Source organism: Phragmites australis, chromosome 15 (genome assembly GCF_958298935.1).
Source record: "Phragmites australis chromosome 15, lpPhrAust1.1, whole genome shotgun sequence".
Lineage (NCBI taxonomy): Eukaryota > Viridiplantae > Streptophyta > Magnoliopsida > Poales > Poaceae > Phragmites > Phragmites australis.
Window position 1 is genome coordinate 26,952,154 of NC_084935.1, and position 18,087 is coordinate 26,970,240.

The window sequence follows — 18,087 nt, forward strand, 5'->3', positions numbered from 1 at the left end:
AAGCGAGTGGATAACAAGAAAAGTTCTTTTAAGGATGGCTCCCATAGAACCACATTTACTTACACTTTAGGTCCCGCGGAGAAATCACCAACATACGCCGCCTCATAACCACTAGGATGTCACTGCTTTAGATCGTTATCGTTGATATGCATTGTCAGGCACCTCTATTGTCGAGGCCAAACATCTTGGGGAAATTTGTGTACATGCCACTAGGAACCCGTTACTTTGCTAGCGTGTCATCACATACTTGATTTTTCTATGTATGCCACGCTTGAATTTGTACGTATATCACACACATAAAGGTCATTGGGGGACTAGGGACATGCATGCAAGTACAAGTGACATACACACAAATAGCAAGGAATGACACATGCGGAAAAGAAACAACACACACAAATGTCCCAAAGTCTGGCAGTGAAAAGAAAGTTGCAATCAACATAAATGGAACTATCAGTGCTAAAGAGACACAGATAAAATCATTATCAATCTTGATGCGCATCCAAAGGATTTCACTAATTACATGCACATCCAAAGAATTTCAACTAATTGATCGATATGAAATAGCTAAGTTACGAATAGCAAAGTTGTTGGTGACAGGTAATGGGAGGGATTGTTACTGATACAATACAAGTGCAAATAGGGTAAACTCGTGTCATTGCCTAATGAATCATATTTTCCTTTAAAAAAAATAAGTTATACTGAAATGTCAAGAATACTCCTTGGGGCTTCAAGCAAGATCTCAAGTCATTCGTGCTCTGGGTCTTGACCAAGAGCATGAGCGAGTTGATTAGGGGGCTCAAGACAATTATACAAGGCTATTTGCTAATCAGTTGTCGCATACACATATTGTGGCCTTAGCGACCCTGTTTGGATGGTGTGCCCTGACGAGGGACAAATGAGGGCAACTGACACCGTAATGGTGTTAGTTTGAGCCAAGCGGGCTTTGGTTGTTTGTTAAAGTCTTCGTCTCCATGTCGACTTCCAATATTATAATATGGAACATCCGTGGGTTAAACAAGGTTTTGGGATGTGATTCTGTCTAGGATGTTGTTGCCTTTATTAAGGATGACGTGGTGTGCTTTTAGGAAACATGACCTCGATGTTCTTGATTGTCCTCTCACGGAGGAAGAGGTGTGGTCGACAATTAAGCAACTCGCACCCGACAAGTCTCTCGGGCCGAATGGATACACATGCCGTTTCTACCGGTGTTGCTGGCGTATCATCAAAGACGATTATCGATGTAAAGAATAAGGGGTCCCCTGTGAGGAGGGCCTAGGCCGATAGATGTCAGCTAGCAGTTGATATCTTCAAAACCATGTCCCCCACATGACTAGGTGGGGCTCACGCGACCAGTTCCCTGGTCATAGATGGAAATCCCGATACCAGTAGTTGGTAAAAAAATATTCCAGCTATCAATTTTATAGTAGACATGCACATCAACCCACTCAAACCCTACAGACGATCCCCTTATCATAGCTGTCGGTGACATGGGAACTAGCGGTCCCCGAGTCCCGAGGCCAGGACAACAAAATGCCACATGGCGCTTTCCCTCGGGGACTATCTCCCCGAGGCCCGAGAAGACCCAGTTCCGAGAGGTGTGCTCGGGGCCATGAACAGTGATCCCCGAGTACCCGAGTTCCTCGAGGACCCGAGAAGACACAGTTCCGGGAGAGGGTGCTCGGGGCCATGAACAGTGATCCTCGAGTACCCGAGTTCCCTGAGGATCCGAGAAGACACAGTTCCAGAAGAGGGCGCTCGGGGCCATGGACAGTGATCCCCGAGCACCCGAGTCCCCAAGGACCCGAGAAGGCACAGTTCCGGGAGAGGGCGCTCGGGGCCATGGACAGTGATCCCCGAGCACTCGAGTCCCCAAGGACCCGAGAAGGCACAGTTCCGGGAGAGGGCGCTCGGGGCCATGAACAGTGGTCCCCGAGTACCCGAGTTCCCCGAGGACCCGAGAAGACCCTTGCCGATGGGTCCCGCAAGGGCTCAGCGGTGAGGTGTCAATTGGCGAGAGGCCCGATGATGCATTTAAAGAGGGAGAATGGCCTGTCACTTCCAACCACTCCCCCCACACCTGTTGTCAGTCCCTGCCACCGCCTGGCAGGGAGGCGTGGGAACATTTAATGCGACGGGTCCCATCGCACTTCACCCTGCGCGGCTTGGAGATATCGTCATTGGGCTCGAGGCATATCGCATGCCGCCCTACTGTGTCAAGTCTGCTCTGACCGGGCGGGCACGCGGGGTTGCTCGGTGGCTGCTTGGTGGGCCCCCCTGCTGCGCCCGCTAAAAGGTGGCGTAATGGGTGACAAGACTGGCCGAGGGCGCATTTTCAACCCTCTGTAACGTCAAACGGCAGCCCCATGATGGTTGTTTTCCATTTATGCCTCATGGGAATTTGTGCCCTCCTTTCTGGGTACGCCAAGCCTCCCCCGACAGGATAAAAAGGGGGATGTGCACCTCGGAGAAGAGCGGGCAAAGCTAAGTTTTTATGGGCCAAGACAGGTTTTAGAAGCTGAACAAGTCCAGACGAGCTGAAGTATAAGCTTTGATGGATCGAAGAAGAAGAAGCTCTAGACTTAGACAAAAACCCTTGTAACACAAGAGATCTAGAAAAAAGCATTCCCAAAGCATTAATAGCATACACACAGGAGTAGGGTATTACGCTTCGTGCGGCCCGAACCTGTCTAAAATCCCTCGAGCATTTACTCCCACTAGCATCCGATCATCCGTCCCGCCTACATCTCTCATACTCACATTTAATCCACGTACGAGGTAGATTCAGAATCATCCCCCCCCCCCCCGACCGAATCTCAAAGGGGGTCCCTCAGGATCCCCGCTTGAGGAATTCATCCTCCGACAATAGCCATTCGCAACTTGGGGGCTGGATATTCTAGGGTCCTTCCCAGTAGCGTCCAAGGGCTTCAAGTTCTTATTCATTGTAATTGACACCTTCACCTAGTGGATTAAAGCTGAGACGATCGATAAAATCACTTTAGTAGCCGCCAAAAAGTTTATCATGAAGAGCGTCATGACAAGGTTCAATTTCCCGAGTAGGATTATCACTAACCACATCACTCAGTTCTCTAGCGCGACATTCATCGATTACTATGAAGCACTAGGCACTACAGTCTGCTTTGCGTCCGTGGCCCATCCACAATTAATGGATAGGTCGAGCGGGTGAATAGTCTAGTACTCTAAGGAATCAAGACTCACGTCATCAACTGCTTATCCGCCTACACTAAAACCTAGGCTTCCGAGTTACCTAATATGCTCTATACACTCTAAAATCTAATGGTTAGAAGGACGGTAGATAATAAGGATCCGTCTAGCGCTCTCCTGTATCTTCTGAACGATATCTAGCAAGGTGATGGGTGAAACATCTTTCTTCTTTTATTCACGAAAGATTCACATGATTCTTTCATTTAACAAAATTTCGAGCTCTTTTACATATAAGCTAATGAAAAGAGGATTACAAGAAGTCCTAAAAGATTTACTTGATGCCGTGCAGCAAGAGGAAGGAGAGACTTCCCTAACTCTCTTAATTTTTTAACCCGACCACTGACGCCAATGGAGATGATGAGGGCATTAGAGAGGCCCTGGCTCCCTGCTGAACTCGCTGGTGTCGCTGCCCGACCACTGACATCGCCAACGATGATGAGTTTGGGAGAGTCATTGGCTCCTCCTTGAACCCATCAGTGTCGCTCTCATGGCTACTCCCTTCAGCCAGCTTCACCGGCATTGCCTGAGGACAAAGGGGATGAAGCAGTCGGTGCCCTGCCATCTTTAACGAAGATGCTGCCGGACGTACTCTTCCTCTACCTCAGTCGTTGCCTCTTCTTTCAGTATTTCTGCCTCTAAGAAGTCCCAGTCCACTTCATCTTGGACTTGGGACATCACTGAGGATGTCAGGGGCTTGTCGTATTTAACAGGGATGCCGTGGGTCACCACCTTCTCTCCAACCTCCTTGTTGGGGGAGATGTTAATAACCTCCACTATCAAACCAGATTTGATGGGAGATGACGGTGGTGTGAGAGGAGAGTACTAGGTAGAAGATGAAGAGTATTTTGATGAAGGAGGAGGTTCCATGATCGAACTTAGGTTTGATGTAGCCAATCTTTGGCACTTGGGAGCTTTTTATAGGCTAACAGGTCAACAGACGATATCTCTTTGCATCCTAAGCATTAATTTCGGGCGTAGCCACATTATGGATCATGGGCGTCCAAGCATCGGTCGGTCATTGAGGTCATGTCTTTTCGGTGGGCTTACACAGACAAAGAGGCAGTCAACTGGTGCAGCCATTTACCTGTCACATTTTTCGAAGCACACGGGGCAGTTGAGAAGATGGAACAATTTCTTCGCCAAACTTGTGACAGAGAATCTCTTCACCACCACGCATAACTTCCGTCACGACGGATCAACTTCCGATCATGGCCAGCGATAAGTCTTATCTCCTCTATACTTTTACAAGAACATGATGATACTTTCTGGTTGATCAGAAAACCCTACTCAGATGGAACGCCTTCTCAATAACTCGTTCGAAAACTCGGAGACATTTAGAAACCCTAATAGATGATTTGGGACCTAAAAAAAACCTAGTTTGATGCATCATCCTAATCGAGAACCCGAGTCTTACTTGATGACATAGTCAGACAAAATGTTTATCTTTGTTGGTCAAGTACTTGACCTGTTGAATTCTCGTTTACGTACTGGTGGGGGGGTGTTGACGATAACTACTATATAATTACTATATTCGGTCACTTTAGGGTTTCTCGTAATTCTTGGAGCATATCTTTATCTTTGGGAAGGGGATCTGTAGATGAAAAAAAATACCTATAGATACCAGGGGATCCCATAAATAGGGAGTTTATTTCCAAGAACGTAAAGGACGACTTTAGAGTACGTACGCCGCCCCTTATATATACGGAGCATAGGGACCCTGCGAATGACAACTCAGTAGAGGTCAAATAAGTCGCACAAGCCAGAAAACAACACAAACCAAGCAAGAAAGTCGCTGACTAGGATAGAACTATCTAGGCTAGCTACGCATTCCCCTTGTAACAAATTTAGATCAATACAAGATAAATATGACATAGGGTTATTATCTTAAAGGAGGGTCAAATCTATTTAAAAACTTATATATGTGTTCATTTGATTCGTTTGTTCAAGACATCCCCTATCTATTCTAAAAATTTGTAAAATCGATGGTTCACCGATCGTTGACAGTATCCTTTTGGTACCAAATCATTAATGAGCATCTTCTAGAAGAACTAAGACTTTAAGATTAAATGCAAACCAAGTATATCTCAATTGGTTAGGGTCCTTATGGTGGAATCTGCTCATCCGAGTTTAAGTTCTAGACTCGGCACGTGTGCTCGTATTTTTTTATTAAATTTTGAGAGAAATAATACATGCACATATGGTGCATTCAATGGTCAAAGTGCGTACTCGCGTTACGTGACGTTATACCTCTAATCTTATTTAGATATGTGCTAGAACACACTTACATGGGTTTGTGTGCGTGAGTGTGAGTGTGGTATGCGTGCATAAGTGTGTGCGCTCTTGTGCTTTAAAAAAAATAAAAGACTTGAAGATGAAATGGGTCAAGTAAGCTATATATGTTACATAAGTTTTTTCATCTTTGAAAATAAGCGTCAAAGTTCTACAAACAAAATTCTCCACAGTTTTAAGGCTTATCATGGGAAACTTTGGAACACGAGGGAGCCATGGCTTTTGAGCTAGGCCGGTCCATGCGATTGCCACATTGAGCATCACATAATTCTGTGAACCTGTGAATGGTGGGATGCAGGTTCGTTCGAAGCCAGCTTCTTCTAAAAGCCCGCTAAACAAAGGCCTATAAATGATTCGAAAAGGCAAACATTAGCTAGCATCATTATATTGTACCTGTTAGCAAGGAACGATCAATAATTAGTTAAAATATATATAGTTCAATCAGCATCACCGTTTATTTTGATTTATGAACTAGCTAGACATGGTGGTTGCGGCCAAACTTGCACACATGCATTTGTACTCTTCCTTCATCAGAGAACCAAACTAGCTGTGCAAGGTGTTGTTAATTGGCATTAAGCATAAAATGCATGCACGGCCTTTGTGCATAAGTGCATTGGAACACACCTTTTTCAATCAGACGTACAGGAGTACTAATCATGCTTCAATGTAGACAGCACGCATCTCGCTGTTGTCGCGAAACAGGGAGCGGATGCTCACCCACAGGGAACGGGCGGTGTCGTCGTTTGTCTGCACGATCTGCAGAACCTCGCCGGAGATGGTGGTGTAGAACCATGAAACGATGGAGAAATCGTTTTGGATCCAGTCAGAGTCGCCTTTGGGCGGACTCCCGTCGACATGGTCGCCAAGGCCGGATTTGCCAAAGACAACATGGAAGAACCGCCGCCATTGGCTGTAGTTGGATTCAGCAAGATCCAGGATGATGGGGACATGACCTTTGATGTTGATGAGTTGAATTTAGGAGGCAGGTGGAGGGTTGGTGGCGACGCGTAGACCAATGGGCAGAGAGCTCTGCTCAGAGTCGGAATCAGAGGCAACAGAGGAGGAGGAGCTCATGGCTGAATTTCATAAGCAAACGCAGGGAGGAAGGTGCAGAGAAATTTCAGAATTGGAAGAAAGCTAATACCATGTAAGGAAGACAGGAGAAGAATTGAAACAACGTTGATTGCATTGATCGTGTAGTGTTGAACTTATACATGTACAAAGGCAGTTAACCATAATGGATTGATCCTAGAAGCTAAGCATGATCCCGAAGAATAGGCCAAACAAACAGATGTGTGCATGAACGGACACCTGGTAGCTAACAGGAGGGAGTAACATGATATGTTTTGATATTACATTAACGGATTTTGGAGAGCACAGAGACGAGCCAAGGCATGCCACGGGAGTTCATTTCTCATTGAGCATTGGGCCTCTCACACCTTATTCCTCGCAACTTAGTCTCTCTTCCGTGTTACATCCTGCCCTCGGCGGATGATGGAATGAACACCGGAGGTGGGACATGGTTCACCAATGCGGGACATGGTTCACCAATACGTTTGATCACTGAAAACCGCCCACGGGCAGTAATCACGTAGTAGTTCGGTGAAAATCAAACGAATTTCACCAAATTTTTATTTTTTTAATTTTAAATTTGGATTTGATAAAAAACTGGCCGACTTATATGAATATGGTGCAAACCGAATCGGTCGGTTACCGACGATTTTTCGAATCCTAGGTGGAAGTACCTTTGGTCGTGTTTGCTTTTCATATGAGATTTTATAAAGCTGCATCGTATAAGCGGATTGATGGTAAGCAGGTTAAGCGAAGTTATATTTATCAAAAAATGAGTGTTCAGCAGATTGAGCTGAGTTTTTAATTGGTTAACTAAATCTAAGGTCATATAAGTAGATGTAATAATTGAGATTATGATAGTTTATTCGTATGAAGATGATTTTATGATACTGATAAGTAGGTCCATCTGCATGAGCAGATGTAAAATCTGTTTCCGTCGGATCAGACTGTGAAGTGAAACTTAAATCCAGAATAAAATTATATATTTATATCTACTAAATTAAACTGAAACAATAAATACAAACAACTAAATATATTCGTTTCTAAAATTATATATATCTATTGGATCATAGTACGAAAGATTCAACCAAACATACCGTTTGTGTAGTAGGGTGCTGGACCGCTGGTCCATCACGGACATGGACACTGCTCACTAGTGGCAGTACTCATTAGTGCCAGCTGCCTTGTGCAGGGTAGGAATAGGATGATTGCAGGCTTGCGGCGTCGGCAGCCAACCACGGTGAAGAAAACGGTCGCCGGCGGTGTGTACTCTGCATGCGCGCTCCCTCCCTCCCTCCCACCCGTTCGCGCCATCCCACACTGCCCGCCACCACTCCGCCCGCTTTCCCCGCCGTTTTGCCCCTCACGAAGACACATCTGACCACTCTCACTAACATTCCGACCCCACCGAGGCCCGACCCCACCTGTAAGGGACACACACCGTCTTCCCTCCGCGTAACACGGGAGTCGGCCAGCGCCCTCTTTACAGTGCCGCAACGGGCACGCGTCGTGCCCCTATTGGCCCACTCCCCTCCCCACCCACCTCTTTATTCATTCCCACCTCGCCCTTTCCCTTCCCCCTTCCATTCGACGCCTCGGGGAGAAGGAATTCTGGGCTAGGGTTTCGCGGTTCGAGAGAGGGAGAGCGGCTAGGGTTACGTTCGAGGGAGCGGCGCCCCCATGGCGTCGCCGGCGGCGGCGGCGGCGGCGGAGGGTGAGGGGGCGGTGACGGGCGCGATGGTGAGCGCGGGGTTCGCGGAGCTGGAGCGGCAGCAGCAGCTGCTGGCGACCTGCACGCGCCTGTACCAGCAGCTCACCGACCACTTCGGCTCGCTGGAGCGCGGGCTCGCGGCCCGCTCCGACGCGCTCCGCGTCCGCCGCCGCACCTTTGACGCGCGCACCCACCGCGCGCTCGACTCGCTGCACCGACGGGAGGCCTCCATCGACGGCTCCGTCTCCCGCGCGCTCGACCACCTCGACTCCCTCTCCGCCGCCGCGGCCTCCGGCGGGGGCAAGGGGGTTCCCTCCGACGCCGACGCCGACGCCGACGCTGCCGGACTCGCCGAGAGCCTGCGGGCGCTCTGCACCAGGATGGACTCCGCGGCGTTCCTCGGGTTCGTGGCCGCGCGGCGGAAGGAGGCGGACGCTCTGCGGGCCGAGATGCCTTCCGCGCTCAAGCACTGCGTGGATCCGGCCAAGTTCGTCATGGACGCGGTTGCCGACGTGTTCCCCGTGGACCGCCGCGAGGTGAAGAACCCAGCCGACCTGGCCTGGGCGTGCGTGCTCATCTTCGAGTCGGCGGTGCCGGCTCTGGCGGACCCGGACCCGGAGATCGGTGCTGCGCGCCCCCTGGTGCCGCGGGCCATGAAGGAGCGCGCACGGGGCATGGCGAGGGGGTGGAAGGAGGCGGTCGAGAGGAAGGGAGGGGTGGAAGGGGCCAAGCCGCCGGACGCGCACGCCTTCCTGCAGCACGTGGCGACTTTCGCCGTGGCAGAGAGGGAGGACCGGCCGCTTTACCGCAGGATTATAGTGAGCTTCTCTTGGCGCCGACAGATGCCACGCCTCGCGGTGACCCTCGGCCTTGAGGAAGAAATGGCTGGTATATATGCTTGTTTCTTGCTTTCTGCCTGCATTCTTTTCCATTTTGCTACAAAAATGTTTGTTGTTCCTCCTTCCAGTCCAAAATAAGTGTCGTTGGGTTGCGTTTAGTCAATTATTTCAAACTTCCAACAAAAAGTAGTAGTCAGTTGTATTTTGGGACCGCATCATGTCCAAAACGACACTTCGGACTGGAGGAACTAGTTCTTTAGGGTGCTGATTGTTCATTTGTGGATGAACCAAGTGTGCAGTAGTGTTAATTGGCCTAGATCTAGCATTGAATTGTCAATAGGATTAAGTGACTGGCACCAGTAATTGTAGATCAGAGTGTCAGCAGCACATCAATAATAGGCTTTGCATAAAAGGTAAAAAAATCACCCGGGCAAAAAAATGAAGAAAAGAATTCTTTTCCCCCCAATTAGTGCTACACTGCTGAGGAAGCTAGGTCTTTTGCTGGGTTGGGTGGTCTCTGTCATAGCCATGTGCTAGAAAAAGGTTGTCTAGTGTTTATCAAGTGCTAAGGACAACTGTTCTTCTGTACCTGAACCTGATGGCCATCATTCTTAGTGGCGCTTGTCTTGGGGCCATTGCTTTAACCTTTAGATGTCGTCAGATTCTTGTACCTACAGTACTGTTGCCCTAGAGTGAAAGGCAATCCAGTTTTGCAGTATCTTCAACAAGTTTCTGGACTCATGTTCCAGTGCCGCACATCTCACGGTAACACCACAAAGTGCCTAACAGGTTAACGGCCTTCTTTTCTGTTCCAACTTCCAACACATACTACATTATATTAATTTATCATGCCGCTACAACACCGATAATTTCATGCCTCTTCATTGTTGTATCTAATTATTTCTGTTATTACCATGGAGTTTGCTGCCTAATTCATGGTCCTCACAGTTTGGTTTTGCCTTCCTGGGCACCTTCACTGTTGCATGTGTGATGCTTATGTATGGACTATTTTCTTGGTCAATTTCGGTGTGTTTTCTTGATGGCAGATAAAGGCCTTGTTCAGACTTAAGTAGACTACTCACTACATGTAATTACTCTTTTGCAGATATCATTGAGGAATTAATTGCTAAGAGGCAGCAGCTTGATGCCGTGAATTTCACATATGAGGCTGGTCTTCAGGAGAAGTTCCCTCCTGTTCCTCTTTTGAAGTCCTACCTGGAAGACTCTAAGAAGACACCATCCATTGCTTCAGATAATTCGAGCACTAGCAGTGGCCAGTCAGGGGTATGTATAGTTGCAATTCTAAAGTATCTCTTAAACTCAAAATTGTTAAGTGACTTGAGAACAATGGTAGTATGTTTAATATTCATGGTGCTATTTACCCTCTATTTTCTACCTCTAATTTCACTTTTCTTTCTATAACTCGCCTGCTAAATGGATTCTATCTTGGTGTCTGTTATATGGAACCCAATGGGATCTGATGTTATTTGTCTTGCAGAGCAATGTGAACAAGAAAGAGCAGTCTGCACTGCGAGCTGTTATAAAGTGTGTTGAGGACCGTAAGCTGGAAGCCGAGTTTCCCCCGGAGGATCTTCGGAAGCAGCTCGAAGAACTGGAGAAGGCCAAGACCGAGAAGAAAAAGGCAGCATCAAGCGCTTCCAGTGGTGGTAGCAGTGGCCCTGCCAACAAGCGCATCCGTGCAAGCAATGGAGGCCCAATGCCTCCTGCCAAGGCAGGTCGTCTCACTAACAACACTTGTGTGTCTTCTTTCCCAGCTCCCACCACATTTGCCGGCTCCCCATCCCACATGTCGTATGCCACAACCTCCCCGTCCCACATGTCGTATGCCACAACCTCCCCGTCCCACATGTCGTATGCCACAACCTCCCCTTCCCACACATCATCTGCCACAGCTTCCCCTTCCCACACATCATACACTGTCTCCCCTTCTCACGCATCATATGCCATGGCCTCCCCCTATACCTACGATAGGCCGGCTGGACATGCCCTATACTGCAACCGGAGCCCACCGGTGATGAGGGAGCCATATGTCTACCCAGCTGAGGTATCAAATGTCGGTATTGCCATGCCATACACTTCCCCACCCCTGAGCTATCCCGCCCCGTATGGCAGATATGGCAATGGAATGGGAACTTACAACAACGGAATGGCTCCTGCCTTCCACCAGGCTTACTACCGGTAGGTTCAGTCAGGAAAAAAAGTCGCTGATGAATGACACATGACAACTGATGATGCCAACGACTCGAATCGCACACTGGCTCTATTTTGTAGTGACTGACTACAACGCTAGGTTGGGTATCTCATCTCATATGTTCTTACCACTACTAGACGCTTTGTGTTAGCTCTCATCTCATGCTAGGCCACTACTAAGGAATCTGGTTGTAAATTATGTATGCTATCGGCGAGACTCCTGTCGCCTTATGTAATTCTATTCAGAACTATGAAAAGCCCCCCCCCCCAAAAAAATCAGCATGTAATCCTTAAGTACTGGATGTTCCATGGACTTAATTAAAGGCCTTTTTTAAGTTTAGCTATGATGTGCGCCTTTCATGGTTTTGGCACTTGAGATCTGATTGTGTTTGGTGTGCATATTTATTGTTTGTTTGTCTCATGTTAGATGCTGTGCAGCTGGAGTTGATTTGGAGGGGGGAAGGTTAGTGAGTGAACAGGAGATGTTGCTCATGTTAGGTCATAATGGTGTGGGCTGTGGTCACATGGATGTGCCTGTCTAACCTGGTACCAGTGTAGTGGCAAGAGCAGGCAGGCCAGCAGATGCATGCATGTTCCTCCCATAGCTATTTTACCTTGTTTATCATTTTTCTGATAGCATTTCATTTGATGAGATTGCTTTGCTGTTGCTGGTCATTTTGATCCGATGGTGCCGCAGACGAGCATTTTAATAGGAGGCAACATTTTTTTCAAGCTTGGTAGCATCTCTACTTTTTATGTTGGAAAAAGTCCAAATAACATTTTTGTTTATAAACATAGCTATGCATATCAAATCTGTCTAGGTTTACAAGCGTTTGATAAAAAGGATTTTGTTCATAGACAAAGCATGGCAAGGATTCTTTCGTTCCTCATTTCACTCAACTCAGCATGGCAAGAACGAGCTGCAATCGTTGATTCGTGTTCCCCGCGCCTTGCTCTGTTGGGTTGGCAGCCTGATGCTCTGCTCATGCTCATACCGTCAGGATAACGATAGAAACTCAAAAGCAATGCCACAGCATGAAGCCATCGTTTCTAGGTCTTCTACATCACGCCCTCAGTGAAAAATCCCCTGGCGGAGGCGATAGAAAATTCCATCACTTTCCTCCCAGAAAAGGACATAATATTCTCTTTACCTTTCAATTTTGCAACGCAACCAAAAAAATATCTCCACCTTTCGGGCCAAAAGTCGCAGGAACATGAGGGGTAAAGATACAGAATGTTCCTCTCCATTTTTGTTGCTTCCACTCTCACTTAGAAAGTTGCAGCAGAAATAGTGAAATTTTCTCATGACTTTGCAGATACTTCAGCAGCTGCACTGAAGAATGCACTAGGCCGACGTGGTAAAATAAAGAAGAAGAAAAAGGGAAAGAAAAACAAGGTAAACAGTGCAGATGAAACAACTACCACAGAAAAATGACACAGCAGTTCAGAGGCAAAACAGGAAGAACATGGAAAAAGTCGACTAGTTCAGAAAAATAACAACTCCAATAGGCCTCACCTAAATACTATTATTCCCACAATACCACTCTAGTAAAAACGACAACATGTGGCAGGAATTGATTGTTCATACTTGAACAAATGCACAAAAAAAAAAACTCAAGAAAGAGGTTGCTCACTTGCTCTAAGCAGCTAGTTTGACAAGCAAATCAAGCATCTTGTGACAGCAAAGATGGGGGTAGAGAGGGAGTGAACACACTGCAACAAAACATAATAAAGCTAAAAAACGAAATCTGAAACCTAAGTACGTGCAGAAGGCGATGGGATACGTTCCATTGCAATAAGAATGTAACTATTTCACATTATATGAAGCAAAAGCAAACTTATGTTTTATATATGAAGCATGTAAAACAAACTAGATAGGTCCTGTGAATAGATTGGTGATTGATTGATAGGCATCACCATTCAAAAACACTGAACAAAAAACAAGCACAACCACACAAAGATTGTGACCCGGTTTAAGATATAAGACAAAAGGATAAGAAAAAGAAACTTGATCGAATTGAATCATACATTGACCTCTCAACCTCGAAATGCAACACAATCATTCTTATTGATTCAGCACAGAAGAAGCATACATACGCAACTAAACTTGTGGGACAAATACAATTAGAGACATTCAAAGCATCACCTCAGATGCCATGAGATCAAAAGATTGCTCAAAAGATCCAGCTAAATGAAAAATAACAGTAGACATAATGACCATTCAGATTATAAAGTCAACCCTGGAGTCTTCCAGCATACGAACCATTAAGTTGCTACAATACATGGCTACTTGCAAAGCTGATTCTTGATCTCTCATGAAACCATCTGATCAAGTAGATTTCCCATTTCTCATCAAGCCAGATGAACAGACTGTCGGAATCAATGTGCTAGTCGGCTTACTGTAAACACGAGAGTAATTAAAACCATGCCAAGCTAATCCAGCCACAAGATATGCTGGATCCTGGAATGCTACTTCAACTTAGTCTCACCAACCTAACCAGATCAGTTATATGCTACATATGTTATACAAGAACTGACAGAAACTAACGACAGATCGCATGAACAGATCAGAAGTTCCAACGGAGAATTAGCAGCAAACAGCGATTCATATATTATTGTTACTCTTAATGCCATGCTGTGAGCATATCATCAACTCGCATGATATAAATATTAAATATTAGTTGAAACAGGCGATCAGCAAAATAGTCGAGTTCTGGCATAAATTTACTATACAAGCAGGAGGACGCTCCCGGTGCCGGCGCCAGCGCCTCCAAGTACGGCGGCTCCGTCGCCGTCGCCGTCATCAGGGCCGGCACCCTTGGGGACGGTGACGATGAGCTCGCCCTCGGCGTAGGTCGCGGTGGCCATGGCGGGGCGCGTGCAGGGCGGGAGGCGGAAGCGCCATCGGTCGAGCTCGAACGCGGCGGCGCCGTCGTCGGCGTCGGAATCCCCGACGGAGAGATCCCGGACGACGACCTTGGTGACCCCGGGGTGGATCTCGACGGTGTGGGCGCGGGCGCCGGCGGGGGAGAACCCGTCGACGGCGACCGCCACGAAGCGCAGCGCCGCGGCGTCCTCCTCGACGGAGACGTCGGCGTCGGCGGCGAAGGGGAGCTCGAGCACCTTCGCGAAGATGTGAGGCAGGCGCCGCAGCTTCTTCCCGCCAACCGCGCCCGCCGCAGCGCAGCGCTGCACGGCGATGGTGCGCTTCCGCGGGGCCGGGTGGACCCTCATGTCTGGCGCCGGGCGCGGCCGCGTCGGGAGGAAGGGAGGACGCGAAACCCTAACTCTAGACGCGCGCGCGCGGAGGGGAGGGGAGATGGAAGGAGATCGGAGGGGTGCTTTGAAACCCGCGCTCGTGGTGTGCAGCTCCTGCGTTGGGGAATTGGGGAGGAAGAGGCGGAACGGAAGCGGTGGTGGGCAACGGGTTGGGGTGTGATTTTAATTTGGTTTTTTTAGGTTTAATTTGGGTTTTTCTTTTAACAAAAAATAAGTGGAAGCCATGACAAAAAAGAAAATTAGAGAGCTTTTTTTCTTGTCTCGAAGAATACAAGATTAGAGAGTTGAAACAAGATTTGCATGACTAAAGAAATGTTTATTTTAGCTTTAGACTGTAAGAATCAATCTAGTCTGTAGAATCTGAGGAACCTCTTTCTTATCAGATCGTGGTTCGTGAGATTATTATACAAATTGATTTATGGATTGTGAGAATAAATTTTATATTATGATCATTTATTTTTACTTTTACTTTTAAAGCTAAAATCTATAATCAGAATAAAAAATAAAACCTAACTCTAGACGCGCATGGAGGGGAGAGAGACCGAAGGGGTGCTTTGAAATCCGCGCTCAAGGTGTGGAGCTCCTGCATTGGGGAATTGGGGAGGAAGAGGCGGAACGAAGCGGTGGTGGGCAATAGGTTGTGGTATGATTTTAATTTGGTTTTTTTAGAGTTTAATTTGGTTTATTTTAACAAAAAATAAGTGGAAGCTACGACAAAAAAGAAAATTAGAGAGTTTTGCCTTGTCTTGAAGAATAAAAGATTAGAGAGTTGAAACAAGATTTGCATGACTAAGGGCATGTTTATTTTAATTTTATACTGTAAGAATTTAATCTAGTTTGTAGAATCTGTGGAACCTCCTTTTTATCAGATCGTAGTTTGTAAGATTTTGTTGTGCAAATTGACTTATGTATTGTGAGAATTAATTTTATATTGTGATCATTTATTTTACTTTTGCTTTTAAAGATATAATCTATAATCAGAATAAAAAAAAATCTAAGACCGCGATTCAAATGTGTGATTTTGCATGTTCATACAAATTTAAGCCTTTTCACGTGAAACTTCATATAGATTTTCTTCGCTCAAAACGAGGTCATGCAATACATGGGATCCAAAGGATCATGGCGAATCCATCCACTTAACCTTGGCTTAAAGAATAGCCGATTGTCGATATAGTTCGAACAACATGCTAAACTTTGTTTGATTTGCCGACAAGAAAATCTATCTCAATATAATCATGTTTTTTTTTGCAGTATGCTTAATTGCCACGGTGTGATATAAGACTTTGTTCACCGGCTTGCATCATATTGATTAGATGCAGTGAAGTTGATCTGTTCGATTTTTTTTTTTCGGAGCTCATCACACTAGGGTTTGCAATCAATTGAAAACAGAAATTCGAGCAACTCAGAGTTTACACCGCATGCGCCACATCAAAGAAAAATTGACGTTGGACAGGACTCAACAGCAGATTTAACAAACAAAGTTTGATCGAAGGGATTTAGCAAGCTGATCTCAAATCCCAGCTAAGTCAAAAGGTAATAACAAGACCTTTAACAAACAAAGTTTGATCCAAGTGATTTAACAAGTTTGATCTCAAATCTCTACATAGTAAAAAAGAGTTTAGTGACCGGGAACCACCTTTTTACGTGACAGTGAAGGTGTAAGGAACAACTCCACCCTATCAGTATTTAAATCTGGATGCTCACGATATTTGTAGACATTTGTAGAGGTATGTGAATATGATGTGCATACTTAGGGTGTGTTTGTTTTAGGGATGAGGTGGGATGTGAGAAAGCAATCTCTATTTTTGTGATGTTTGATTTAGAAACAATAGGAATGAGATCATCACTTATAAGAAATATTCTCTTAATATAATGAATGAAGCTATCTCTTCAAATTGATGAGACGAAACCATCATCTTTACTAATCATGCTCATTAGTAAAATAATTAATAATATTAGTATATATTACTATAAGATTAGAATTTGTAAAAGTTAATGTGCTAATTAGTGACAATTAATGAGCTAATTAAAGTATGATTAGGATGAATTAGCATATTTTAGTGTTAATTAGAAATGACTATAGCAAAAATAACATTAATACCGTTAGTACATGTTGATTAGTGTATTATTAATAATTATTATTTAAAATTAAAAGATACAATTAGTTGATAATTATCGTCTCTCCAACCAAACAAAAAATAACCTTCCCATCCATAAAAGATCATCATGTCTTAAAAAAGAGATAGCTCAATACCATCTCATTTTGCTTCCAAACCAAATACACCCTTATGGTTCACCTTGTAATAAAAAAAGTTTGAAGATAGAAATAAAAAAGTTGGAAGTTAATTCACGTCCGGAAAAGAGAGAACAAAACAAAGGGAGGTGGTGATTCCTAGAGAGGATAGGATCGTAGGATAAGATAGCGCACACGTTACGATATGCACTGTCCTTGTCCACGCAGGAGCATACACGTCGCAATCCTCCAAGTGGCGGGGGCACCACAACATGGACCCCACATGCTAAAGACCGGATCAACAATGTTACCAGAAATTTTTGCATGTTGAGAAACATAAAGCACATCTAATTGGAGGGCCATTTCCCAAAAATTTCTTCATTGCAAATTGCACCCGTATTTTGAGCACTTGAGCACCAGGACCTCTGCAATCTGTACTCTACTTGTAGTTATTTGGCACATGGAGGACTCGTCTCAAATTCCTACATGAATTGAATTATGCTGCTAAGTTCTTGCTTTATAAAGATGCATGCACAAATGTCACGAGTAAAATTAGCACAAAAATTTGGCAGCCAAATTCATGAATCCTTTTGTCAAACTGGGCAAACCGGCAAGTAATCTAAAACCCAAAATTATAGTTGCTTGCTAGTTATTACTAGCTAGTTGAGGCTGTAAGTGGATCACTACGTGGCCAAACTTGTACACATCTGGCTTAACACACTTTCGTACGGATCAGAGTAATAAAACAAATATTACTTCATCCGGTTATAAATACATAACATTTTGGATAAAATCTAATAAAAAAATATAAACTTTGTCCATTAATAACTTTTGAAATGTTAGTTTCAAAACATGAAAATTATAAGTATAAATTTGTCTTGAAAAATACTTTTATAATCTCACAAACTTATTAGACTTTATAAATACTCCCTCCGATTGCAAATGTAGGTCGTTTTAATCTCCTCAACTATTCTCTAAATATAAATCATTCTCAAACTTTTATACATTTTTTTTCTCTTTTATTCCCTTCTCGCACTTGTTTAATAAATGCTATCACTTTCACAAATGAATAAGTTATCTTTTCCAAAACAGAATAAATAAGAGGCAACAAGATCGTTTAATCTACTTTCTTAATCCTTACGTATAAACCTAAAACGGCCTACATTTACAATCGGATGGAGTATACTCTAGTAAAAAATAGTGATCAAAGTTACCTATCAAAGAGCATGTCA

At 45.1% G+C, this 18,087-nt stretch overlaps 2 protein-coding genes across 3 annotated transcripts; one reads left to right on the forward strand and one right to left on the reverse strand.

Moving 5' to 3' along the window:
* The first annotated feature begins 8,149 nt into the window (after positions 1 to 8,149).
* LOC133893646 (FRIGIDA-like protein 4a) lies at positions 8,150 to 11,607 on the forward strand. 2 transcript variants are annotated; one of them, XM_062334729.1, is made up of 4 exons: positions 8,150 to 9,181; positions 10,238 to 10,416; positions 10,631 to 10,956; positions 10,987 to 11,607. In XM_062334729.1, exons 1-4 carry the CDS (start codon positions 8,263 to 8,265, stop codon positions 11,333 to 11,335), a joined length of 1,773 nt encoding a protein of 590 aa, XP_062190713.1. In that variant the 5' UTR covers positions 8,150 to 8,262; the 3' UTR covers positions 11,336 to 11,607. The 2 variants fall into 2 exon arrangements, with proteins under 2 accessions (XP_062190713.1, XP_062190712.1); XM_062334728.1 differs by having other exon boundaries at positions 8,151 to 9,181; positions 10,631 to 11,607.
* A 1,785-nt stretch (positions 11,608 to 13,392) lies between these two features.
* LOC133893647 (uncharacterized) lies at positions 13,393 to 14,764 on the reverse strand. The gene has a single exon (XM_062334730.1). It carries the CDS (start codon positions 14,575 to 14,577, stop codon positions 14,071 to 14,073), a length of 507 nt encoding a protein of 168 aa, XP_062190714.1. The 5' UTR covers positions 14,578 to 14,764; the 3' UTR covers positions 13,393 to 14,070.
* Between the last annotated feature and the right edge of the window lie 3,323 nt (positions 14,765 to 18,087).

Bases quoted from the DNA above. Each gene is read 5' to 3' on its own strand.
- LOC133893647 (XM_062334730.1), bottom strand. From the start codon at position 14,577: ATGAGGGTCCACCCGGCCCCGCGGAAGCGCACCATCGCCGTGCAGCGC.
- LOC133893646 (XM_062334728.1), top strand. From the start codon at position 8,263: ATGGCGTCGCCGGCGGCGGCGGCGGCGGCGGAGGGTGAGGGGGCGGTG. The intron at 9,182-10,237 runs GTATATATGCTT...ACTCTTTTGCAG, and splicing joins CCTTGAGGAAGAAATGGCTG to ATATCATTGAGGAATTAATT. The intron at 10,417-10,630 runs GTATGTATAGTT...TTTGTCTTGCAG, and splicing joins CTAGCAGTGGCCAGTCAGGG to AGCAATGTGAACAAGAAAGA.